Source organism: Moschus berezovskii, chromosome 11 (genome assembly GCF_049115385.1).
Source record: "Moschus berezovskii isolate FMDL1 chromosome 11, NW_MosBer_1.0, whole genome shotgun sequence".
Classification (NCBI taxonomy): Eukaryota; Metazoa; Chordata; class Mammalia; order Artiodactyla; family Moschidae; genus Moschus; species Moschus berezovskii.
In genome coordinates this window covers 36,416,979-36,434,296 of record NC_142470.1, presented here as the reverse complement: position 1 = coordinate 36,434,296, position 17,318 = coordinate 36,416,979, and the positions used below count along the sequence as shown (strand labels likewise).

At 46.9% G+C, this 17,318-nt stretch overlaps 1 protein-coding gene across 1 annotated transcript in view; it reads left to right on the top strand.

Annotated features, from left to right (window-relative positions):
* ALK (ALK receptor tyrosine kinase) overlaps nucleotides 1-17,318 on the top strand; it is a 752,669-nt gene that overhangs the window by 634,471 nt on the left and 100,880 nt on the right. The window contains exons 7-8 of the mRNA XM_055400465.2: nucleotides 1,333-1,449; nucleotides 3,840-3,940. Of these exons, the coding sequence (XP_055256440.2) occupies nucleotides 1,333-1,449; nucleotides 3,840-3,940 (218 nt within the window). The remainder of the gene's footprint in view (nucleotides 1-1,332; nucleotides 1,450-3,839; nucleotides 3,941-17,318) is intronic.

The following is a 17,318-nucleotide window of genomic DNA, read 5'->3' as shown; positions in this document are numbered from 1 at the left end:
CAGGAATGAGAATTCTCCTCGATCACTTCAGCAGAAGAGAGACTGAAATCTACACCAGGGCTTTTCACAGCCTCACTCCAGAGGAGACGCGCATCACTTCCACTCACATGTCACTGGCCAGGCCAGCCACGGGGCTTCACTTAACTACAGGGGATTGGGAAATAAAGGGAAACAGATAGTTTTGAGCAGTATGTGTCTCTGCAGACAGAGGTGATTTGAGGCACCCATACCAACCACCTCCCAGCCAACACTACCACTGCCACCACCACATTCTTATCGTTGTGCTGATCACTGGAAATGTACTTCAGTGACTTTTCTAGGGTCCTGTTCATGGTGGATCTGTGTGAAGAGCACAGAATTTAAAAGCAGAAGAGGGACTTCCCTGGTGATCCAGGGGTTAAGAATCTGCCTGCCAATGCCAGAGACACAGATTTGATCCCTGGTCCAGGAAGATCCCACATGCTGCGGGGCAAGTGAGCCTGTGTGCCACAACTACTGAAGCCCGTGTGCCCTCGAGCCTGTAGCAACAGGAGAAGCCACCACAATGAGAAGCCCAATCACTGCAATGAGGAGTAGCCCCTGCTTTCCGCAATTAGAGAAAATCTGTGCGCAGCAGCAAGGACTCAACACAGCCAAAAATAAATAAATAAATAAGGCAGAAGCTGCTGCTGCTGCTAAATCACTTCAGTTGTGTCCGACTCTGTGCAACCCCATAGACGGCAGCCCACCAGGCTCCACCATCCTTGGGATTCTCCAGGCAAGAACACTGGATTGGGTTGCCATTTCCTTCTCCAATGCATGAAAGTGAAAAGTGAAAGTGAAGTTGCTCAGTCGTGTCTGACTCTTGGCGACCCCATGGACTGCAACCCACCAGACCCCTCCATCCATGGGATTTTCCAGGCAACAGTACTGGAGTGGGTTGCATTGCCTTCTCCAAATAAGGCAGAAGACCTGGGTTCAAATCCCAGCTGGGTTACTTTGACTCTGTGACCTTGGTCAAGTTACTTAACATCACTGAGCCTCTGCTTTCTCATATATAAAGCTGGGATAACAATACCCCACGCTGTGAAGTTATTATTATTTTCAGAAGATCAGAAAGCAGTAGACTAGCACATGTACAAGTTAGAGATTAGGTTTCTCTTCACTATGAGCAGCATTAGACATTGTGGGTATGGTTCAGTTCAGTTCAGTTCAATCGCTCAGTCGTGTCCGACTCTCCACAACCCCATAGGGAGCTGTTATTAAAGAGATTGATCATGCCTGGATAATTTTACTTTATGTTTTGGGTTTAGCAGTCCCAGCAATGACCGTGCCCCTGTGCTCTCCCTGCAGGTAAACTCCCTGCTGGTTTTTACTGCGACTTCGAGGACGGCTTCTGCGGCTGGACCCAAAGCTCACCATCACCCCTCATGCCCCAGTGGCAAGTTCAGACCTTAAAGGATGCCCAAGGTACTACCCTCTCTTCCCTTCCCTGGTGCCTACCTGGCCACACGACAGAATTGGGGTACCACCCAGAGACGCTGGACCTCCCCCCTCTGCCCTGGGGCACGCCCACACAATTTCTTCAGACCCCCTTGGGCATTAGAGTGACTAAATCAAGCCAAGGCTGACATTACCTTTTGACCCTTTGATTCTTAAAATGAGAACTTTGATAAAAGATTAGCTAAAAAATAAGAACAACAGTAACGATAGTAATAATTTGACAAGTTTGTTGAAACCTGCTGTGTATTAGGCACAGAACTCACTGAGAAATAAGGAAAAGTGTTATTTTTCCTTATTGCACAATCTTTGCTTGGAAAGAGAGGAATTTTGTACCAGGGACTCCAGCTGGAGCAAATAAACACAGGGGAGCAGAGGAGACGGGAGAGAGAGCCCTCCTCCATCCTGCAGAGGTGGGAGACTTTATGACGTGGGAGACTGGGACTCAGGGAGGTCCTCCTGTCATTTGCCCCAGGATCGTGCCTAGGAACTTTGCTGTATCTAGAGCATGCCCCGGGGCCCAAATTCTTCAGCCAAACCCTATCACTACATCCAGCTGACACTGGCAATGCCCACCCTTCCCACATTGTAGCCCATCTTCTCACAGGCCCTGCTTGACTTCCAGAGGGGCATGGGTTCTCCACAAACCCCAGATATGCCACCCACACTGGGCTGACTCCACACCTGGAGGTGCTAGCCTGGACATGGGATCAGAGGTGGTCTGTGGGGCCAGTGTGGCTCCCAGAGCTGGGCCACTGGAGAGGCCACACCATCTAGTCATGGGCCTATCCTTGGCCTGTGCACTGTGGATAGACCTAGCAGATCTGGGGGGCCCCCCTTTCTGCAGGATGGAGGGGGTCTCTCCCCCCTCCCCTGTGTTTACCTGCTCCAGCTGGAGTCCCTTGTATCAAAATTCCTCTCTTTCCAAGCAAAGCCTGTGCATCCTACAGCTTCCTTTAAGAATTAATAGTGACGATAAGTATGAGAGAGGACAAGGTCCAAATCTACCACTGAGGATCTCAGCGCCCCTACAGTTCTGTCCTTGGTCCTCAGAGCCGGCTGCAATTAGTGAGCTGGCTTTGGGCCCGGTTGGGAGGGAGGCTGAGTTACTGGACCATGGGGGAGTATGCAGGGCCCTCCCCAGACGTGGAGGACAAGAGCTCTCACTTTTCCTCCAGTCTTCTCGCCACAGTGCCTCATGCTTAGTGCCTGGTCCGCAGAAGCAGAGAAGACAAACAGCTCAAAGCCTGACGTGAGACGTGACCTTCGTCTCTGCTCTGATAGACCCGACAGCACCCATAGCAAATGTGTCCAGCCCTGTTGAATGCCTCTTGTGACAGGGCTCTCCCTGCCTCCAAAAGCAGCCCTTTTCATTGCTTAACAGCTCAGAGTCGCACATCCATTTCCCTTACCTGGAGATGAGCCCCACCCCTCTGTAAATTCTTCTCAGTGATCATGATTTCCGTCTCCTGAAGCCCCGCAGAACTGAACTGTGCCCTCTCCCACAGAGACAGCCCTTCAGATATTTGAAGACAACCATTATGACCTTCCTACCACAGAAGGTCTTTTCCCTCCATGGTCACATAGCCCCGGCCATTTGATTTTTCCTCAAGGGTGGGAGGGTGTTTTCCAAAATTTCTGGCCTGGTCTAGTTACTTTCCTCTGGACGCATCTGAATTTGTTACTTGGTAGTAACTCTATAAAGATTTTGCTAAGAGATAGAGAAACACAGAAATGAACGACTAGAGTCCAACCTGGGGCTCTGTGAGCCCCCTGAAAGTGAGGCCCCCACCTCCACAACACCAAACATCTGCAGGCACACCTGGACATTTGCAAATGCTCCTTCCCACCATCACGTGGGGCTGAGGCTCATGTTCTGCCTGGTTTTCTGGCAGGTCAGTGCTTAGAAAAGAATAAATGAGTCTTCCTGGTCAGGGGATGGGGCACAGGCTGACCTAGGCTCCGGAGAGGGGAGTATACAGTGAAGGTTCTGAGACCATTGAAGGGCAAAGCACTGGCATGAATGGAAACGGGGGGTAGGGGTGGACCTGGGGAAGTCCAGCGTGCTTCAGGCTGCTCCCGGGCTATGAGCTGAAGCTGGTAGCCATGGGAGATCAGAGAATGCAGTAACCCAGATGTACAGTGCTGGAACGTCACAGGCCATTTAGAACAAAGACCTCTGCACAAGCCTAGTCTCATAGTCAATGATAAGCAAGCTATCTTACCCACTGGAAGCAGAAGCAACAGTGTGTTCAGTCCTAAGGGTAGAGAAGAATAGTGCGGGGCCTGTTAACCTTGCACCCCAAGGCCCTTCAGTGCACAAGGATGGTGCAGTTTTGACTCTTCTCCTCTCTGCCCAGGCCACGCCCTGTTGCTCAGCATCACTGACGCCCCCACCTCTGAAAATGCCACAGTGACCAGCGCTACATTTCCTGCGCCCATGAAGAACTCTCCGTGTGAGGCAAGTCTTGGTGTTCCTCTAGTTCTCTGCCTGCTCCTCCCACTTCCGGGCACTTTCAGGTGAACGCGCACAGATGAGCAAAATAGACTGATGGTCAGGCTTCTTGTTCTCCTGTGGGAGGACCAGAGGGCAGTTTGCGCCATCTTCTAGGCAGACAGTAGCTACCAACATGGTAAAGTCCCGTCTGCAGAGAATTTCACCTTAAACACCACACTCAGCAGCACTGAACTATTTGCAATAGAACTTTGATGTCAGCAAACCTCCAAAATATTTCCAAGACATAAGAGGTGACAGTAAGAGCAACTTTCTACAGAATCCTTTTAAAAGATGTCAGTCTCTTACAATACATTTCAAAGTTTCAAAGCATCAACACTTTGACTTACATAAATATCACTAAGGCATCAATGGCAGTCGGTGAAGTGCCTCCAGAGCCACTGGCCCAGACAGTTAGTGTAGCTGTTACCCCTTCAGTGTGGGAACTGAGGGTCTGGCGCCAGGATTCTTAGCCCAAGGTCATATTCTCTAGGGACCAGGAGATGAGCTTAGACCTCCAGGAGGGCCCAGTGATTAAGCTTATGGACACTGGAATCAACTACCTGAGGCCAGTCCAGGTTCCATCACTGACTGGTGGTCTAATTTGTTTCATCCATTAATAACCTCTCAGTGCCTCGTTTTTCCACCTGGAAAGTAGAGACTCAGCGTGCCTACCCCAGGGAGGTGAAGCTTAAACAGGTTAATATTTGTAAAGGGCTTGTCATGCGGTCTTGTACAAAGCGAGTAGCACAAAGATTAACCAACGGTGTCTGAAACCCTGTATAAATATGCAAAGAAGAATGGGGGAGGAGGAAGAGAACTAGCCAACAGCCAGACTGCGCTCCTCCACACTGGCCCAGCATTGTGACACTGTGCACACAGTAGGAAGTCAGGACTGAATTTAAATGTGGTCAGTCTTCTCTTTCTGGAAACTCACAGGAGAAACCCCTTTCTGGCTTCTTTCAGGAATAGCTCTGTGCTCTCGGAGCAATTTGTTGCCTTTCAAGTTGTGGATATTGTGAAACTGACCACATTCACATCCCCTCAGCAGGCTGGTAACAGTGTCCGGCAGGCGGGGCTTTGACCAGCAGAGGTGCAGGAAAGAGGTGATTTAGCCCCTGAATCCCGACTCTTGTGACTCCATGGACTGTAAGCCGCCACAGTTACCCATGTAATGCCACAGTCTATCCATGGCATTTCCTCGGCAAGAATACTGGAGTGGGTTGCCATTTCCTGTACAGGCAAATCCAAGCCCTCCAGTCTTTTTGTGAAATAAAAACTCACAGACATAAAACAAAGGAGAGTGGAAAAGGTGTATCAATGATGATTTTTTAATCAGAAGAATGGTAGAATTAAGTCTGTCTTTACCCAGTAAGTTAGCAGCAGCCTCGCTCCCGATTCGCTTTTATATTGTTACTTGACATCTACCCCATCACCCTCACCTTCTCCTAGTGTATGTTTTATGTATCTCTGTGAGCCACCTTAAATCCTTTCTGGAAGAAGTCAGGGCACAAATAAGTAGATTCATTCTGTTAAGTTGTATTTGAGAAACCATGCTCTCCGCTGCAAATGGCGGAATTACTCAGTCATCGTTGATATTTCTCGGGTGTCTCAGAGCATCACCTAGAAAGATTTTTTAAGAGGAAGTTTAAATGAGGAGAGGTGATTGGCCTGTCTGACAGGCAAGGGGAATCCTTAAAATCACTTCACCTTCAAATTTATTTTTCACTAGTTTAATGTGAGCCTGATTTAAAAAAAAAATGTCAAGGTAAAAATGATATTTTTCTAATACTTCATCATTTCTCTAATAACCTTTGGGTTGATCAATAGCTTAAACAGGTGTTTTGTTTTACTGGCCTATTTTATTATTCCCCCAGTCGCATTTGCTCTGGGTGGTTTCTGCTATTTCCTGCCCTTTTCCAGAGCTTGGCTCAGCATGAGGAGTGAAGGGAAGGCAGGGAGACCACTCCGTTTTCAGCTCACAGTTATTCCACATTCAGGGTTTCAGATCATTCATCTCAGGCTGCTGGGTCTTTGAATTCCCAATGTTGGGGAAATGTTTTCATCAGAAAAATAAATGACCAAAATAGAAATATGCATTTCCAGGTTTGTAAGCCCTGCCATCTGTTTCCCTCGAATCCTGAATACAGAAGGCAGGAAGTTGATTTCCTTCTCCCAGGTTGGCTGAACGTCGGTGACAGAGAAACAGATGTTGTATTGCTGTGTGGGACTGTGTGAGGTTAACCTCCCTCCAACCCTAAAGGGGCCTCCGCTGGCTATGGGGCCCCGGTGCAGGAAGGTGGACACGAGATAGAGCCATGGGTGGAAGTCTCTGGTGAGAGTCAGGCCCATGGGGACAGGCTGGAAGCCCTGAGCTCCCAGATGACACCCACCCATGAGCATCTTCTCTAAACCCTAACAGTCCTGGTCCACGGCCTCCAGAGAGTTGAAGTAATTGCCGAATAACTCAAAATACTCTTGAGAAACTACAATCATCAGTGGATCCCAAAGGGAAACTGGTGTCACCTTCAATGCATTTCCTTGAAAATCTGGCTACAAGCTACTGGCAGGTCTGTGTTTCTCCAGTTGCAGTCACTTGGAAAATGTGACAAATACAGATTCTTGGGCCCCACCCCAGACTTCCTGAATGACATCACTGACAAGGGCCCAGGAATCTGCATTTTCAAGCCCCACCACTGGTGATTTGGATGCACACCGAACCGAAAGAGTGACTAGCCACAGGCGTCTTTGCCTATTGTGACCGAAATTCATTCTGAGCCCAAGCTGAGAGCTATCCTCCATTACCTGGGGTGCCAAAGATTACAATGTAACTTGCCTTTTTAGGAATGTGAGTCCGAGGAGGGGTTAGAATTGACTGATGGGGTGGGGGACAGAGATGGTGGAGACAGAAGGGGGAGCCACTCTGAGAGCCACGTGGATCTAGGTCAGTGGCCTACCGATGATGGAGACGTCCCCAGGGTGTGCCTTTGTGCCAACCAGCTTCCAGGGCATTTCAGAAGCATGCCACCTCTGGTCTCCTCCCTCCAGATCCCTGCAGCCACTGACACCAAGGCCTCTCTCCACTGCCTGGCCTTGGTGCAGACGCTGCCGCCTCCATGGCTCTGCACTGTGGCGTGTGGGGCATGAATATTTAAAGACCTCTGCCCAGCCCTGCCCCACTCTCCTACCCACAAACTATTCTCTGCAAGAAACTGAGGAGCCACTTACAACACATTCAGATTTTATTTTATTTTAATTTTGCTGAGCTCCAGTTCAAATAATTAAAGTTGCCACTGGGGAGGGGAGCCTTGCAGTGGCTTTCATGCGCTTGCTTGCTGTCAGAACTGCTCGCGTCCCCCGGGTGGGGAGACACACTGGGATGTGTCTAGCATTGCAGCTGCTGGTAATAAAAAGGACGGGAGAGTGGCAGGGGCCGTCTCTGCCCCTCCCCCTGCCTTTCACACATCCTAGCAGACTGAATGTCTCAACAAGCCCCGTGTGGTTTGAAATTCTATTTTATTTGAATAGTCTGAGCTGTGACTAGAATATTTTAAACCATGTTCTCAGGACGGAACAAGGCCTGGGGGGGAGAAGCGGGGAGTGGGCTTCCCTCAATCTCTTTCCCCCTCCATAATGTAGAAGTAGTTTTCCTTCTATGAGCTGCAGAAATGAAAGGGACCCAGCAAGTGGGAGGTGACCCACTTAATTTGTGCTGACACCCTAGGGCAGGCCAGTTCCCGGCTACTGGTTTTCTGACCTTGCTGAAGCTGCAGCCACCTCTGTTCTCTCCATGCACGCATGTGCAAACACTCAGACACACACACCCTGAGGCTGGAACACACCTGGCCTTTCTGTCTCTGGCATCTGCCCTGTAGTGATAAAAGCTTTGATTAGCGACTGGGAGCTGCTGTGAGACCAGGGCAAAAGGTGACCAGCAGGACTCCTCCATGTCGACATGGGCTATCTAGTCTGCAGGGAAGGAGACCTCCATTCCGTCATTAAAACCAACGAATATAGCCAGGGAAGGTGGGAGAGGAGTTTGGCATCTGGAATTGCCCTCTGCTGTCCATTAAATTCTGTGCAAAGCCCCACTGGGAAGGAGCTTCTTGTGGCAGGAGGCCAGGGAGTTTTTCAGCAAATTGCTCTCTGGTTGATTTTGTAAGGCTTTCCGGACTGCTGGCGCTCATTCCTGGACACAGAGCCCATCCTTTCCTGGGAATTTGGCTGGTGAGACGTTCTCCAGCATCCCAGTGTAAACCCGCATCTCAGTGAGTATCATGGCTCTGTTGATGGGGCTTAGTCAGGCTGGCCTCACTCCCTTCCCTTGGGTAGACAAATAGGACTTCCAGATAGGAAGAGGAAAGGAACTTTCAGACTCCTGGGTTTTAACAGTTTATTAATTCAATGGCAAAATCCCCCTTGGAATGGTCAAGAAAAGAAAAATAAGAATAATAATAGTGACTACAGGATGACTTGGGGCAAGGGAAAATACAAAAGCTGAGGGGCTCTTCCTTTGTCAACCCCACCCAACTCTCACAAGCAGGGGCTAAAGATGCTGAGAATATTCTATGTAGATCACTTCCTGGAGTAGATCCTATGTGTCAGGGGTTTCTCTGCCCATGATCCGGGTCAGGGTGCACGCAGGGCGGCCCAGGGAAGAGAACAGCCCATCTCCGCAAGACAGGAAAGCAATGTCCCCAGTGTACACAGCCAGTACATACAAAATCAGGATCAAACTCAGGTCTTATGACTTGAGCCCCGTGCTCTTTCTGTCATATTACCCTGCCCCTGCCAAGGGCAGATGGTATTTTCTCAGCTTCCAGGGAGCTGACGTGGGCCTTGGAAGCATCCCTGAGGACTGGCATGGCTCCCACCTCACCCAGAGACCTCAACCTCCTCACCACAGGGTCCTCATATCCAGAGACAGGGAGGAAAGTCATACCAACCATTTTGTAACAGACTGGTTACCTGCTTCATCTCTCCTCAAGCTGGGACTGGTCACTGGGTCTAATTCCTAAGCAACCAAGGGGACATTGCCGCTCACCCCGGAACCCAGGTGTTATTTGTGCCTCGCGTGTGCATTGTCCCCAGCCTCACGTGCTCTCACTTATTCTAGCAAATCAGGAAGGAGAGGCTATTTCAAGAGGCCTCGCAAGGTTGATCCTGAATAAAGCTGTTGTGTCGAATCCATCCCATCTTCTGTATTGAACATGTGCCCACCTGGGGGGAAGGAAAGTGCACCTTGCCCTCTTCCTATTCACCATCCTCCCCTGGGTCTCTGTGGAGTGTTGACTGGTGCAGGAACAAGCAGTTTCCTCCTGAGTCCACCTAGGACAGCCTTTGCCTCTGTGTGGCCAAGTGATGCTGCACAGACACCTTTGGTGACCATAGAGACCCTCTTTGTAAACAGTGAGGGCCCAGTGCCAAGCTCAGGGGCAGACTGGGGCAACACCCTCCCTAGCTCCCTCCACTAACCTGAGTTGGACTGGATATCCAACTCCCGTCTCATCTAACACTGTGATATCCACTGCAGTGACAGAATGCCCACCAACTCAGCAGCAAATCCCTCTCATCTTTGGATAGTTCCAGGCTTCAGTGTTTGCCTAAATCAAGAGCAAATGCAGCTAGACTCACCAGGGCTTGTTTTCACACCCTCTGTTCTCTGCACCCCTCCTCTTCTTGCTTTGGGGAGCCTTGAAGAAGCAGAGACAGAACTTGCAACACCCAGCTGGGTGGTCCATCTCTGCCCAGGACAGCATGGTGTGCCTGGCAGGAAGCACAGTTTCCCTCTGGCTCCCTTGGGGTGACACTGACATCTGAAGCAAGTCAGAGCAGAATGATGGCCCCAGGTAGCTGCCTCCCTCCTGTCCCACGGCCCAACAAGCATGACACCTCCTGTGTCTAGAGGAACCCAGCTGGTCGTTTGGGGCCAGGGCAAAAGGAGCATCACGAAGGCAGTGTGGTGTGGTGTGGTGTTTGGAGCAGCTCCTTGAGGTCCCGCAGTCCTTGGTAGAATCCTGCCACTTTCTAGCAGGGTGACCTTGGTCAAGTCACCTCAGTTTTCTCAGCCTCAGTGTCCTCTGCAGGGCTGTTGGGAGAAACAAGTAGACAAGTTAGAAAAGTGCCCAGCCTAAATCTGGCCACATAGTAGATGTTTAATAAGTGTGGTTTCTGCTTCTCCCCTGCTATGTGTATGCTGCTAAGTCACTTCAGTCATGTCCGACTCTGTGTGACCCCATAGACGGAAGTCCACCAGGCTCCCCTGTCCCTGGGATTCCCCAGGCAAGAACACTGGAGTGGGTTGCCATTTCCTTCTCCAGTATACATGTGTGCTAAGTTGTGTCTGACTCTTTGTGACCCCATGGACTGTAGCCCGCCAGGCTCCTCTGTCCATGGAATTCTCCAGGTGAGAATACTGCAGTGGGTTGCCATTTCTTCTTCCAGGGGATCTCCCCGACCCAGGGATCAAACCCATGTCTCCTGCAGCTCCTGCATTGCAGGTAACTGCTGCTGTTACTATTAGTATCTGACTTTTGTGATGACTCCAAGATCAAAGGCTAAACCTGCCCTATCCATCGACCCTCAATCTGGAGAGTTAAGCGAGGGTCCTCACCCTCAGGACAAGAAGCGTGGCAGCTGCCAGGACAGGGCCAGAAAGGTAGCATGGCACTTGGCTGGGCTGGATGGACACACAGATGGCTGGTGGGAGGTCCTCACTCAGGCAGTGAGCCAGCAAGTATTCCTCTCAAACCCACCATGTGACCAGCCAGCCATGCAGGAGACAGACCACAGGAATCTGGGATCTTTTTAGAGTGTTTATTCAGCAGAAAATTAAGAACACTTACTTCCAATATGACAGGTCCTGGTCTCCAAGTTACTTATGAATCACTTGGCTATGTTACAAAACGCAAGCCAAAATTCTTAACTAGAGCCCTCAAACACCCTAAATCTTTGTACTCCTAGGAGAAAGAAACCTTCCCTTAGGCTGGGGCTAAGGGAGGGATCCTTAATAACCATAAAGTAACTAAAGGAGTTCTGTTCAGTTCAGTTCAGTTCAGTCTCTCAGTCATGTCCGACTCTTTGTGACCCCATGAATCACAGCATGCCAGGCCTCCCTGTCCATCACCAACTCCCAGAGTTCACTCAAACTCATGTCCCTCGAGTCGGTGATGCCATCCAGCCATCTCATTCTCTGTCGTCCCTGTCTCCTCCCACCCCCAATCCCTCCCAGCATCAGAGTCTTTTCCAGTGAGTCAACTCGTCGCATGAGGTGGCCAAAGTATTGGAGTTTCAGCTTTAGCATCAGTCCTTCCAATGAACACCCAGGACTGAACTCCTTTAGAATGGACAAAGAAGGGGATATGTTCTAAGACCACTAGCAGATGCCTGGAACCACGGATAGTACCAAACCATGTGTGCTGCTGCTAAGTCACTTCAGTCGTGTCCGACTCTGTGTGACCCCATAGACAGAAGCCCACCAGGCTCCCGCGTCCCTGGGATTCTCCAGGCAAGAACACTGGAGTGGGTTGCCATTTCCTTCTCCAATGTGTGCAAGTGAAAAGTGAAAGTGAAGTCACTTAGTCGTGTCCGACCCCTAGCGACCCCATGGACTGCAGCCCACCAGGCTCCTCCATCCATGGGATTTTCCAGGCAAGAGTACTGGAGTGGCTTGCCATTGCCTTCTCCGATATTTTTTCCTATTCTAGCAGGTGGGTAGTGTGTACAGCATGGACACAGTGGCCAAAAAGATGATTCATGTCTCAGGCGAGACAGAGGGGGTCAGTATGAGGTTTCATTGTTTTGTTCTGCTCAGAATGGTACAGAACTTAAAACTTAAGAATTGTTTTTTTCTGGAATTTTCCATATAATAGTTTTGGGCTGAAGTTGACCTCGGGAAACTGAAACTACAGAAAATGAAATGGCTGATAAGAGGACTACTGTATTTTTTTAAAATGGTGATCCCCTCCCATGTGGCTGGCACTGTGCTAAGCATGTCACTTGCTTTATCTCATTACCAAAAGAGACTTGTAAGGAATTGTTGCCCCATTTACTGATGCAAAACCTAGGACTTCAAAAGCTTAAGTGACTTGCTAGTCACCCTTGCTATTAAGAGGCAGAACCAGGATTCAAAACAGGTCTGTCCAACTCCTAGGCCAATCCTGCAAACACTCTTAACGTCATTGGACTTGACTCAGGTCACCTGAGTGTGAATCCCAACACTGCCATGTAATGAGCCATAGGACCTCAAAGTCAGTCATTGTCCCTAATTGGGAATAAAAATGCCTGTGTTTCTTGCTGCGAGAATTAGATTAAAATGCAAAAACTCTTTGTATTCTCTTCAATCTTTTATGAATGGCAGCAATTATTATGATCCCTCTTCTTTCTGCATAGGTGTGAAGAAGTCACTGCTGACATAAATTCAGACAGGCTATATTCTTATTTCTCCTCTGAGTCAATTAGCAATGCAAGCAGCTTGGGAGCATTATTTTGCACAATACCAATCATTAGCACCGGGGGGATGTGCCCAACGAAACTGCTTCATCCTAATTAATTAATTAATTGTGCAGCCTCTCATGAGCATGGCCATGGTCCAGTATGAGCGCAAACAAGGAGACTCCTCATTGAGTCTCAAGGACCCAACAAATATGGCCCTACTGAGATCTGGGGCCAAAATCATTCTTACCTCAGCACCTAGACCTAGGAAGCCGCTGGAACCTAGCATTCTGTCACCACTTCCTGCGATGCGGTTGATGCTGCCAGAACACATGCTAATGGGCTAAAGTAATCAACAGTCATTGTAATTACAGTCGGACATAATTAATTTAGTACCTTTGAGTCATTCAAAATTAATACCTCAGCCATTACATGATGAAACTGAGGCCTAGAAGAATTACTGTCAAGGCTCACGGGTGTGAATAAAAAACCTCCCGGGCACTTGGCAGAGATTTAGGTTTAGGTCCAATTCCAAGTCTATCTGTTAATCAAGCGCCCTCGTGGCTCCCACTAGTGGCGATCGTTCATGCGGCCAGGATGCATAGGGGCCAACCTGTTGAAAGCACACTCTCCCCAGGGAATAAACATACTCCCTGAGTGGCTATGGGTCTTGCAGACACCTGGAGATGCCTGAAGTCCATTCTCTTTCTTTTTTTTTTTAATCTCAGTTTATTTATTTACTTTTCAATATTGTATTGGTTTAGCCATACATTGACATGAATCCACCCCGGGTATACATGTGTTCCCCATCCTAAACCCCCCTCCCACCTCCCTCCCCATCCCATCCTTCTGGGTCATCCCAGTGCACCAGCCCCGAGCATCCTGTATCATGCATCGAACCTGGACTGGCGATTCGTTTAACATGTGATAATTTACATGTTTCAATGCCATTCTGCCATATCATCCCGCCCTCGCCCTCTCCCACAGAGTCCAAAAAGACTGCTCTATACATCTGTGTCTCTTTTGCTGTCTCGCATACAGGGTTATCGTTACCATCTTTCTAAATTCCATATATATGCGTTAGGATACTGTATTGGTGTTTTTCTTTCTGGCTTACTTCACTCTGTATAATAGGCTCCAGTTTCATCCACCTCATTAGAACTGATTCTTTCTGATGGCTGTTTATGAAGGTTGTAGGAATTTCATTTCACTGAGTCAATCCTTTTCCCCAGTCTAAGGATTTCTAAAGCTATTTCTCAGCATCATCTCTATCACCCACAGGGAAACTGAGGCACAGAGGAGGTTGTCTTCCCAAGATCACCTCATTATTAGTGTAACTCAAAAGAAAACATTGTTTTCTTCACACAAGACTGGAAAGATAATCCTCTAGGGGACCTGGAAGATAAAACACTGGACTGAAAATTTTAATACAGCATCCTTCAACCTGTCCTATTCTGTTTATGTGAGCTGTTTATTTCTAAACTTATTCCCTGTCTGCTTTTTCCAATACAGGAAGAAGGAACTAACATTGATAAATGTATTTGGCAATCTGGGTACTGGGCTCACATAATCTTACTAAAGTCTCCCAGCAACTCTATAAGGAGAGTCTGATTAGCCCCATTTCACGGATAAAGACTGAGGCTCTGAGATCTGTTGTTGATGTTCAGTCCCTAATCTGCGTCCAACTCTTTGTCACCCCACAGACCACAGCACATAAACCTTTCCTGTCCTTTACTATCTCCCAGAGTTTGTTCAAATTCATGTCCACTAAGTCAGTGATGCTATCTAACCATCTCATCCTCTGCTGCCCTCATCCCCTTTTGCCTTCAATCTTTCCCAGCATCAGGGTCTTTTCAAATGAGTCAGCTCTTTGCATCAGGTGGTCTAAGTATTGGAGCTTCAGCTTCAGCATCAGTCCTTCCAATAAATATTCAGGGTTGATTTCCTTTAAGATTGACTGGTTGGATTTCCTTGCTGTCAAAGGGAGTCTCAGGAGTCTTTTCCAGCACCACAATTCAAAAGCATCAATTCTTTGGCATCCAGCCTTCTTTATGGTCCAACTCTCACATCCATACATGACTACTGGAAAAACCATAGCTTTGACTGTACAGACCTTTGCTGGCAAAGTGATATCTCTGCTTTTTAATACACTGTCTAGGTTGGTCATAGTTTTCCTTCCAAGGAGCAAACATCTTTTAATTTCATGGCTGCAGTCAGCATCTGCAATGATTTTGGAGCCCAAGAAAATTAAATCTGTCATTGCTTCCACTTTTCCCCCTTCTATTTGCCATGAAATGATTGGACCATATGCCATGATCTTAGTTTTCTGAATGTTGAGTTTCAAGCCAGCTTTTTCACTCTCCTTTTTCACCTTCATCAAGAGGCTCTTAAGTTCCTCTTCACTTTCTGCCATTAGAGTGGTATCATCTACATATCTGGGGTTGTTGATCTTTCTCCCAGCAATCTTGATTCCAGCTTGTGATTCAATATTATCTCATAAATAAAGACAAAAATGTTCTTTCTGATTCCAGAGCCACAACATGACCTGACCTCACTCCCCAGAAGCTCCCACTTCTCCTTAGTCTTCCTTGCAAAGCCCACAGTTCAAGCAAGAGAACTAGATCCTCCTCAAAGTGGTGAAAAGATGGCACTCTCTTTTTCCACTTTCCAATGATATCAGAATCCTCCCTTGATGCCTTTTTTAATAAAGCACTTATTGTTTTTTTCTGATTACAAAAGTGCTCTACATTCATTGTAGAATATTAGGAAAATATAAAGAAGAAAATTGAAATTACCCACAGTCTTACCCTCCAAAGATAACCCCTGTCACCATATTTGTACATTTCTGTCCAGAAAGATAAATGTAGATTTGAGCAGAGGGATAGATAAAGGATTTATATAAATTTGATATCATACCATATAAGCATTTTGTATCTTCTTTTTTTGCTTAATATTATTCTTTCCTAGATCAATATTATTCTTCAAAAAATATGCTTTTACACTGAGTTTGTTTTGTTCTTGTTATCAAAAGTAATAGATGTTCATTATAAAAAAAATTAGAAAAGAAAGAAATGGCCAAAGAAGGAATAATATAGCCATAACTTTGTAACTTCACCAGCCAGGGATCCTGCAGTTATTATTTTGTATATAATCTTCATTGCTTGCTGTGTTTTTACTGAGGGGGCATGTGGTTGACCCTGGCTGGGTGTTCTCCGGCTTCATTGTGATGCCTGACAAAGAAGAAAAGACATGGGGTGCTGTTTTCAGAAACAATCTCAATCTTTTAAGTCTCTTACATGGCCAGGAATCCAGCATTCCTTAAGCCTCTGTAATTGCAAGTGTTTCCCAGCATATTTTATTTGCTTGTTATCAGAAATCCACATCTGGCCTGCCTCGTGCTGAGTTGGGTTGATTTTCCATTAGGCTATTTATAGCTAGAGAGTTGGTATTTATTTTTTCCAGGTGAATTAGAAGATGGTGTACAAAATGTTGGGTTTTGCAGTGTCAATGGTCTCAGTTAAAATTAATAAGACCACATTAAAACTCTTAAAATTACAGGTTCACACCCAGAATTACAGCCCTGGCATCTTAGATTAGAAAGAAGTTTTAACCTCCTTTCAAAGCTTGGAAGTCCTTGACAATATTCCCAGTCCTGGCCATCCAGTCACTAGATGACCCCCAGTGTGGGGAATACTGGGGGAGTACCCATCCCACCCACTACAAACAAGCTCATCTCTGAGAATCACAGTCTATTAAAAAAGTGTTTTTTTTTCTTCTGTTGAAATGAAATACACACTAGAGCATCCGTCCTTGGTTTTGTGTCTACTGCTGGAATATATACTGCCCTTTAGAAATTCAAAGAAACTTAGCACCTCCCCCTCATACCATTCCCTGTGTTTGAGAGTGCTGCATGTTAATGGACATTATTGATACCATTGGGTTTCTTTTGTCTAACATCAGCCTACATTCCATGATGATTTTTTTTTATGGGTTCAAGATAATCTTGTGAAGTTGCCCATGAGGTATTCATAGCAAATACAGGGCATATTCTAGACATAAAATTGCAGTAATTACCTGTGGAGGAGGAAAGGGCCATGAGGAAAAAATAGCATTAAGCCTAGCCACAAGGCTGGTCCTGCTTTACATACAGAACTTTAATTAATAAAATGACAAACATTGGTGGCACATAATTGGAAAGTCTATCAGGGCCCACCAAGAAAGCGGGGGAAGGCCTGGAAAGAGCTGGCTGGAGCCAGAAGATATAATTGCTGGTGGCGTGCTCCTGGCATTGTCTCTTTTCACTTGTCTCATTTGCTGTCAGCATATAAAAGAATTTATTAGTCAAAAGCTGTCACTTATAGCCTATATCTATTAGAATGGGTCTTGAAAGGATAAAAACTTTATTGTTACAGGCTCCAACAAGTTTTACATCCCATAAATATTATGTAGGATTTGTATAGCATTTCTCATATTTGTGTGAATACATTTGAGATACCCTCAGACTCACACAGATTTGTAAATATTAATTTTCTGGCAGAGGCAGAAAAAAAGGTTGTAAATGGATTAAAATCCACTATCTCCATTATTCTCCCCAATATGAAGCTAATTCTGTGAAAATACCTTATTAAAATATAAATTCTGATTCAGGAGGTCTAGGGTAGGGCCTGAGACCCTGCATTTCTAACAACCTCCCAGGACACACCAACATTTATGGCTCATAGACCACACTTTGAGCAACAAATATCCAGAAAACCTTCAAAATAACACACCCAAAAGATTTAAGTATCACCATAATATGTTACATATTATCACTTGCATAGTGCTATAGGCATGGTGGAAAGATCATAGAACATAGTATGGAATCCAGGTCTGTGGGATATGGGCTTCGTGACCATGCATGATGTGCATGGTC